Source organism: Ctenopharyngodon idella, chromosome 10 (genome assembly GCF_019924925.1).
Source record: "Ctenopharyngodon idella isolate HZGC_01 chromosome 10, HZGC01, whole genome shotgun sequence".
Taxonomy (NCBI): domain Eukaryota; kingdom Metazoa; phylum Chordata; class Actinopteri; order Cypriniformes; family Xenocyprididae; genus Ctenopharyngodon; species Ctenopharyngodon idella.
Genome location: NC_067229.1, coordinates 30,357,886 through 30,367,450, shown reverse-complemented (window position 1 = coordinate 30,367,450; position 9,565 = coordinate 30,357,886). Strand labels below are relative to the sequence as shown.

At 38.3% G+C, this 9,565-nt stretch overlaps 1 protein-coding gene across 4 annotated transcripts; it reads right to left on the bottom strand.

Moving 5' to 3' along the window:
* Positions 1-95: 95 nt before the first annotated feature.
* On the bottom strand, positions 96-9,163 carry ewsr1a (EWS RNA-binding protein 1a). Of its 4 annotated transcripts, none has more exons than XM_051908034.1 (16): positions 9,090-9,163; positions 8,220-8,256; positions 7,649-7,703; positions 7,413-7,551; positions 7,085-7,295; positions 6,678-6,991; positions 6,410-6,602; positions 2,948-2,985; positions 2,296-2,307; positions 2,095-2,210; positions 1,757-1,886; positions 1,553-1,672; positions 1,327-1,468; positions 1,145-1,242; positions 800-1,037; positions 96-704 (listed from the first exon to the last, which is right to left on the bottom strand). In XM_051908034.1, exons 1-16 carry the CDS (start codon positions 9,103-9,105, stop codon positions 665-667), a joined length of 1,899 nt encoding a protein of 632 aa, XP_051763994.1. In that variant the 5' UTR covers positions 9,106-9,163; the 3' UTR covers positions 96-664. The 4 variants fall into 4 exon arrangements, with proteins under 4 accessions (XP_051763994.1, XP_051763995.1, XP_051763993.1 ...); XM_051908035.1 differs by having other exon boundaries at positions 6,678-6,988; XM_051908033.1 differs by having other exon boundaries at positions 6,678-6,988; positions 9,084-9,146.
* Positions 9,164-9,565: the final 402 nt, after the last annotated feature.

Here is a 9,565-nt window from a genome sequence, read left to right as displayed (position 1 = left end):
CAACCGTTCATAGTGAACTAGCAGAGTGAAGACGCTCCAAAATTCTTTTGTTCAACGCAGGGGTAAAATAACAGTTCAAGAACAAAGGCAAGTACTTATTTTCCAGAATTTTATTTTTTTTTGAGGTGAACTCTAACACTGCTTGAAATTACATAGGGGGCTGAAAAGCATCAGTTATTTACATTATTCAGTTACACAGAAGATGCCACACTGTTCAGGTAATGTAATGACAATAAATGCAGAGCACAAGTACATGGCATAGGTTTTTTCAGCCATGCATTTAAAAAAAAAAAAAAAAAAAAAAAAAAAAAAGGTTTATGTTTTTTTATTCAACATTTCCACACATGAAAACAGTAAAGCAAATGTGTGGTATTGGGAATTAAAAAAAAAAGTAACCTCACAAAGTTCCACAAATACATTTCTGACATCCAAATGGCACACTGAACACCCTGCATTTACATGTGCATCTGGTTTCAATGACAGTTCTTGACCAGAAAAGCAAGCACAAAACACAAAAAGTTTTAAAAAAATAAAACATTCACTGAGGACTAACGGCAAAGCAGTAACGAGTTCCATACTAACCATTGATAAATATGGAATTGCAACTTTAAAATCATTTGAAAACGAACAAGGTTGAAGATGTTGACCAGCGAGGTATAGTCTCTCAATATGGTCTCTCTCTCCGGTCCTGGCGATGGTCTCCCCTGTAAAAGGAAAAAAAAAACCCCACCACATTACTGTTCTGTTTTGTGGCTACAAGACCTTCATACTCGCTTCATATCAGTTTCTTCATACTCACTTCATATCCATTTTGCCAGGTGGTCCCATTCCTCGCCCCCTTCTTCCCATGTCATCCATAGGAGGGCCACCGCGACCTCTTCCTCCAAAACCGCCTCTGTCCATGCCACGCCCTCCTCTGAAGCCTCCACGGTCCATACCTCTGCCCCCACGAAAGCCGCCGGGTCCCCCTGGCCCTCCACGTTCCATACCACGGCCGCCACGCATCCCACCTGGTCCACCACGACCACGGTCACCACCTGAATCCCAGAAGACAGCATGTGAACATTAACAACGCAAACATCTGAAGCACCACTTATTGCAGTCCTGAAAGCTATATGAGATGTGAATATAAAAAGACAGTAACCTGGAGGAGGGAAGGGTGGAGGGCCAAAGCCTTCAGGTTTGGGTGCCTTGCACTGGTTACACTCCATTCTCCAGGCAAAGTTTTGGTTTCCACATCCCCTAGAAAATCAAACGCTCAAAATCAGAGGCTGAATGGAATACATGAATCGTTGAGTATCACTGCACCACTACTGAAATACGTACGCATTTGGACACTGCCAGTCTCCTGCCCTCTGCTGCATGTTTCCTCCAGTAGGTCCTCCACGGCCCATTCCTCTGGGACCTCCACGTGGCATGAACCCTCCTCGATCCCCACCTCTGCCCATACCACCACGACCCATCATTCCTGCAGGAAAAAAGCCAATTTCAACTTAAAATGCTTAGAAATGCAGTTTTCTGTTGCTTCTAAAATAGCAATGAAACAACGCACCTCCTCGTCCCATCATGCCACCTCGGTCTCCTCTCATTGGCATGCCTCCACGCATCATTCCCATCATGGGCTTGCGTCGGGCCATGGACACTTTTAGCTTCTTCCCCTGAAAATCTTTTCCTAATGAAGAAAAACAATCATTTCAGTTATCTAAAGACTGAATGAAAAGACATTCAGGACTGATTTTAGTAAAGACGAACATACCATCAAACCACTCAACAGCTGCTTTAGCAGATGGAGGCTCCTCGTAGGATAAGGTGGCATCACCTTTAGGTTTCCCAGTGTCTTTATCTGTGTATATGTTGACAGCAGGCAGGCCCGTCCGTTTGTTTATCTTAGAAAGAAAAATGAAATATTCAATCATAAGCTTCAAGAAATCCAATAATATGCATGATGTAACCCAAACCATTATATGGTTTCAGTAATAGACCAATTGTAACATGAAAAAAAAGTGGGGAGGGGGGGAAGCCATCCATCTTTCAAGTCATTTCATCGTATCGAAGAAGAAGAGGAAAAAAAAAAAAAAAAATACACTGAAGTACCCTAATGATTCCACTGTGCTTGAAAAAGTCAGCCATTTCTTCCAAAGTAGCATTCTCAGTCAGCCCAGTGATATAGATAGTGCTGTTTTCAGAGTCATCTTGCTCCTCTGGCCGTCCTGCAGAGAACACACAGGGTGTTAAAAGCAGAAGAAATGAGATAAAAATGGACAGAAAAGGACAAATCCCCAAATCCAAACCTACCCATGTCACCATCTGTTCCGGATTTTCATTAAGCAGGACACCAGGAGAAAAAGAAAGTGAGAAACAAGTTAGTTTACAAGCTGAGCTCCTCAAGCACCTGACAACATTAAGCTACCATTTCCTGGTCAAGACTGCCCCGGCACACTTGCTCTGACCATTCAAAGACATAAAAAGACAAAATACCATGGTGCTGTTGACCCAAGAATGGTTTGATTATTGTCAAAAAGTATTAAGAGGAAACTATTCAAAAGCTACCTAGTTTTTTACTCCAGTGTGCCTTAAATAGAAAAATATATATTTGCAAAACCCTTGAAAAACCAAGGACCCAAATTGGACTCCATACCTGATATGATATAAAATTGAAAAAGTAGTAAACACTGAAACGGTAATACTCTACATGGCTGGGTCGGCCATTTACCATTAACTCCTAAATATGAGAGCAAAAATAACCTTTCATTGGAGTCCACACTCAGGATTTTTAACCAATAAAAATAGGATTGAACCATTCATATATGACCAATGGAAAAATCTGAACTCTTAATTTTAGCCGGCAGTATAGTTTTGCAAGGCATTAATCATTTCCCTTCTGAAAAACACCCATAAAAAGGTGGAGAATTTTAGTGTATGGTCTTGTGATTCTCATTAAACTTACCACCAGGCTTAATGAAGCCACCTCTGTCTCCAGCGATGCTGGGGGGAATAAGCGAAGATATGAAGGCGATATCCCTTAAAACAGCCACTTCGATACCACAAAAGGGGTAATGGGGGTATTTGCACAGTTCTAACTGACTCGTAACCCTTGAAAAAAAAAACTCCTAAGCCCCCCTTATAAAAACACAGTATTTCTGAGAGTAACACTCAGTTGGGGTGCTGTAGCATTACAATGTCTCTGCCCTTGCCCTGACTTGCTCGATTTACAAATTAATGACATTAGTGGCTGAACAGTATTGGGGTTGTATGAAGCAGAAGTAAGGGTTGATCTTTATTACTACTGCAAGTGGAAAAACCCAGAAATTTACACACTGAAATTGGGATGTAATTGTTTCAGATGCAGCCTTGCTACCAACTTTAGGTGAAAACGAATGCAATCATGTAATATTTAAAACTATACAAATGAACTCTTGAAAATATTATATGGCAATTGATCCTCACTAAGGAGCTAAAAACTCAAAAAGGCAGGAGTAGCCTGTTTGTAGCTGCATCTGAAACAATCTGCTTACATAAAGCTGGTACATGCATTTTAGTCAAATAAAAAAGAAAAAGCAGATAAACCATTAACACCATTTTTCTCTTTACATAAATGTTTCTTATAATTACACAACACAAAAAAATAGTTTTGTAAAAAAAAGAAAAAAAAAGTAAACTTGTATGTTCAGATAATTATTACAATTTTTCTTTGGTTGCAAAACATGATTTTCTCATTCCTGTAGGAAAAACACTTTTGGAACACCTCTTGACACCACCAACTTTAAGTCCCCATTTCAAAAGGCTGCCGGCCCAGACTCAGAACTGAGTGGTACTGTAAAAGTATTGATGTGTTTACATGGCTCTCACTTTGTTACCTGTAGCGTATAAATGCGACAAAGCATGTTAAAGAAAAAGTTTCATAATGCACAAGACAATTGCAATCCAAATGTGTGACAGATAAAGAAAACATACCCTTTAATAGGGAAAATGAATGCAGTGTATTTTCATGGATTTGAATGTACCTTCATAAATACAGCTTACTTTAAAAGTAGTATTGTACAACCTCACTGTTAAATAAAGCTACAAATAAATCAAATATTTATAAAAAAAAAAAAAACAAAACAAAAAAAAAAACGCCTACATGTTTAAAATAACGAAGGGATAACTACATTCTGTAGTAAGTTGTGTTTAAAGCATCACTGCATTCACTTTCATATTTGTTTTGCGTTAGCTCCTTGCTTTTGGCAGCATTATAAGAAGTCTTTGGGAACCAATATTCTTAATTATAAAAACACTTAATTTTATGAAAACCAGACCTATTAAAATCATTTTCAAATTCTGCAGAGAGTAAACTGATATTTATCTTGGATGCTAATAAATATCACCCATTTTAACACCTTTGTCTTCCAAAAATAACCCTAAATTTCACTTACCGTTGAGTGCAAGACTAAAAACTAAATGAGTAATTAGCCTGAAACTAATTGTGTACCTGCAAGCTTGTGATTTGCAGGTAGATCTACAGAACACCATTTAGAGTGACTAATGCACCTTTTGAATTTATCCTAAAGGATCATACTATTCATTGACAATCTTATTACAACCACTTGGAGCACATCTTTTGAATTGTATTCTCTCAATGTTTAATTATCATGTTCCCTTTTCTAGCATATTAAGCCCTTCTTGTAAATTAAGATCCCACAACTGTATTTATTATAAACTGTATAAATGAGACTTAAATTATTATATTTTTCCTAAAGCACATTCTCTATCATCTTACCTTAGGCCATAATGTAGGGTTGTAACGGTATACTGGTATGACAATATATCACAGTATGACATATGATTACCATATCATGACACATTTCCTTATCTTCAGTATTGGAGGAAAAATAAACCAGATGAAGAATCTCACCAGAGCATACACAACCTCTTTCCACTTGACTGCTTAGACTCAACTTGCTCCACCCACATGTATAGCAGAGAAAATGTTAGAGATTAGAGATAATAGCCTTTGTCTCTATCCCCCATCAAAAAATTGATTTATGGGAAGGGGAGGAAATTAATCGAACATGTTTGCCTATATTCGAGAACACCATCCCTCTGTGCAGGTGTGTCTCATTTATAACTTAAGGCCGTATGATTTCTGTAATGCAAAGTGAATCTCGGAATCCGGTCGTGAAAATGGAATTTACAGTATAACACAGATGTCATGTTAAATGCTCAATTTGATGGATGGATGGATAAATCTGAAGTAGAGCTGTAAAATAAATTAAAAATCGTAATAAAGTCTAATGTCTGTGAATAATAAAGCACAACTTCTTTATAAATACATAGTTTGCTTGTTCTGTGTGCCTCTGTGAATGAGCAATGCCATTTCATCACCACACACTCAAGCATGCATGATGCTCATGGTGTTTTGATCTGCCATCTCACAATATGAGGACATGAACACATGGACATCTCCAGAACTGCTCTGAGAAAACTTAATGAGCATTTCGTCATTTTGAGAAAAACCAGTCAAATACGCTCTGAACTTCAAAAGTCTTCACTACAACCCATCAAAAAAGTTAAAGAAATTATTACATAAATATATTACTATTGTATAATAGAATGTACTTATCAAAATTACAACTGCAGCAATAATAATGATTATTAATATTTAAAACTAATTAAATTGTTAAAGTTTTATGCATTCATTTGATTACCAACACTTTGGATCATCCATTTGTATTAAAATAAACAGAATCCAGAAAAATTAAAACAGACCAGAATTTCTGAATAACATACATTTTATAGGTCTCTATTATAGCCTACTTATAGTATTAATATTAATTATATAATTATAGTATTAAGTATTAATAAGTTGTTAATCTAATCAATTTTAATTAGACATGCTTTTGATTATTGAAATTTGAATAAACAAAACAAATTGTTTCAAATTTGTTATAATAAAGTATTTGTTCAACCAAAAAAAACCCCTCTCTGTTTTCATTCATTTAAGGGTCACTGCAACTGGTGATAGTTATAATAATTGATTGTTTAATATACCATATACCGTGAAACCTTAATATTTTCTTAGATGGTTATCATACCGTGAAAATCTCATACCGTTACAACCCAACCATAATGAGGCAGAGCTGAGAGCAGCAGCACTTAAATCAGTTTGGCATCTTGTCAGAATAACTGTGTGACTAACAAAAAAAAAAAAAAAAAAAAAAAAAAAAGTTTTAATACAAGATTTCAAAAATAGTCTGAATTGTTACAAGACAAATTACAGCATATAACCTAAGCTTTGGCTGCAAAAAACAAAGTTACATTTCTGCCAATTTATGATTATAGCACAGCTCTCAGCTCTGTATGGCCTCTTTTAGCTCCTGTCTGAGGGAAAAAGAAGTGGTGAGGTGAGACTGCACAAACGCACACTTACCCCATGCCTCCACGGCCCCCTCGCATGCCACCACCTCCTCGCATCATCCCCCGGTCAAACCCACCCCGGCCACGCCCGCGGCTCTCCCCCCCTCCCATGCCTCGGCCCTCTCCAGGGCCCCCATATCCTCCGGATTCAGGGCCCGAGTAGCCACCTCCGCCCATGCCGTTCTGATGGTCTTGTCTGTAATTGCCTGTGAAGTAAAACTGTCAATTAAGTTTTTACACTTGATTAACAGTCTCTACCAAGCCACTACCAGCAGACTTACCATACTGGTTGGGTGGTTTGTAGTCTGACTGGCCATAGCCTCCTCCAGTACTGCCCTGCTGTCCGTACTGACTAGCAGGGGGCTGTCCATATGACCCAGAAGGTGCAGTGTAGCTGGAAGGGGGAGCTTGTTGCTGCTGGGGAGGAGTTTGTTGATATCCCCCCTGCTGGCTGTAGGAGCTCTGCTGTCCGTAGCCTCCTTGTTGGCCCTGGTATCCTCCCTGCTGCTGCTGAGAATAGGAACTTTGCTGAGGCTGCTGGGAATACGAGCTCTGCTCATATCCAGAGGCCTGCTGGCTGCCAGAACTGTAACTGCTGAAGGGAAAAATAAATACAATTTACAATCAGTGACCATCACAAATTCATTAAACTTTGAACAAACTATGAAAAATAGAATAAGCGTAATACCTGGGTGGTGCAGCAGATGCAGGCTGTTGCCCATATCCAGGATATGCAGACTGGGCACCGTAGCTGGTCTGCCCAGCATAAGAGGTCTGGTTATTGCTGGTGGTTGTGGCAGCAGCAGCGGCAGCAGTGGAGGAATCGTAGCTGCTGCCTCCATAACCCTGCACAGGCTGACTGTAGCCCTGCGGTGCAGCTGTAGTAGCATTATAACCAGCTACAAAAGGTAAAAATCAACAAGTCATTGAATAGATGCAAATCACTTGCAGATTTTGGAGAAATTCAGTGCTGTTCGAATAAACACAAAAATGGACCAAAGTCAAAAATAACATACCGCTGGCTGGTGGTTGCTGTCCATAGGATGATCCATATGGCTGCTGGCCATAACTGCTTGAGGAGCCACTGGTCTGAGAGTAGGTCGAGTCAGCCGGTTGGCTGTATGAACCATAGCCTTGCTGTTGACCATAGGACTGCTACACACACACAAAAAAAAAAAAAAAAAAAGCATATACATTAAGTCACTTATCCAAACAAAAAGAATGCAGAAAAGAATTTAAGGTGACGGTTTACCTGAGTGCCCTGTGCATAACCCTGTTGTGAGGGCTGGGCTGCATAGGAGCCATACCTGATAACAGAAGATTAATTATTTCCTCATTTTATCACTGATAAATGACAAACGACAAACAACTATTATTATGCAAGAATGTGTGTATTTAACAAACATTTCCATGATTATACATTTCCATAGTTTACTCACTGCTATTTCAAATCTATATGAATTTCTTCTGCTGAACATAATGATATTTTGAAGAATATGGGTTACCAAACATTTGATGGGGCCCCACTGATGGAAGAAAAAAAAGTTACTATGGAAGTCAATTGAGCCTATCAACTGTTTGCTTACCCATATTCTTAAAGATATCATATTGTGTGTTCAGCAGAAGAAAGAAATACATACAGGTTTGGAACAACTTCAGGGTGAGTAAATAGTAACAATTTTCATTTATTGGGTGAACTATCCGTTTAGGATAAAACAAACTTTGTAGAGACTGCAATCACAGTATAACTAGAAAAATGTATAGTAGACAATACACTTTTTCCATTTTTTTTTTACTGTGGGAACCCTATATGTAATACATACCCCTGTTGGCCTCCAGCCTGTCCGTAACTGTTGTAATCTGTGAGAAAACAACATTAAGATTCATTTAAAATATCAAATCTATCAAAGCAAGAGCAAAGCTTTGGAACAAAAGCAAGGCTGTGGAAATGGGTCACAGATTAAAAGACAGGCAGTCATATACACTGCTCATGTTGGTTCATTCAAAACACTAATAATGTAAGAAAATCAGTCAAATGAGTATTTAAAAAACATGTACATTCTCGATTTGAGAGAAAGGGGGAGAGGGGGTTGGGTTTCGATGAGCGAGCAAGCACCACATACAAATGAACACGAGAAAAGGGGAGTGAAATGAATGATTCTCTTCATTCACATTTTAATAACAAATGTTGAAAAACGTATTATGTGATTATTATTTACAGGATTAAGAGTATAAGAGGATTATTTAAATACGACACATCTGAACACCACTAACCACAGACATACGAGCTTGCGTGCTAATAACATTTAGCCCGCTTCTTAGCTCAAGCGTTGCCAAGCAACAGACCGGCACGTGTAAATTGGTGCTAAAACTGAAATAAGCTGCGTATTTTAAAGTACATTTGTGTGGTATTAACTAAATAAATTATTTGGATGTGTCAAAGCAAAGGAAAATGTAAAATTCCGCAGTTTTCCATCCCCTCCCCCATTTCTAACGCAGACGGACCGAACCGGCTTGAACCACACCGGCGAACATGATAAAATGAATATTTTATGGTCTCAACGCGTTTTATGGAACACGTAACATAATTTACGATAACTACAACCCGAGACAAAATGATATATCCACAATGATATTTTCTAAAATATCTAACATTCTATAAGAGAGTACAAAAGGTTTCACATTACCCTTACCTGCAGCAGACGCCATTTCGTGTGCCTTGCCTTCTGTTGCGAACTGCGCATGCGTGGATGACACTCTTCAGGCGCTACCATTTAATCAAGCGGGGGTGGACATTTATTACAAACGTTATAATTTCGCGATTAGTTGGTACGAAATGCTATATATGTGTCTAAACGTTAACTTCGATGCACTTTGTTTGGTAAAGCACATCATGAAGGAAAAAAGCTTAATATATAGAAATTAAATATTGCTGTCAATGGATTCGCCCTGAGGGTCCAAGGAATGACCTACTTAAAAGATTCCATTTAAATAAATCTTGCACAACAGGGACGTCTTGTATGATATATATCAATGTGTAAAATGGTATTAAACTGCATCACTATAAGCACAACTCTGCACTATTTATATAATAAAAGTTCTTTTATAAGTGACTGAAACACAAATGTAAATTTACAGGAATGCTGATGAAAAATATGGCAAACAAAAC

Excerpts from the sequence above, each read along its gene's own strand:
- ewsr1a (XM_051908032.1), bottom strand. The coding sequence starts at position 9,105 with ATGGCGTCTGCTGCAGGTAAGG. Across the intron at positions 7,704-8,219 it reads CAGGCTGGAGGCCAACAGGG|GTATGGCTCCTATGCAGCCC; the intron begins GTATGTATTACA and ends TTCTGTTATCAG. Across the intron at positions 7,296-7,412 it reads ACAGCAACCACCAGCCAGCG|CTGGTTATAATGCTACTACA; the intron begins GTATGTTATTTT and ends TACCTTTTGTAG.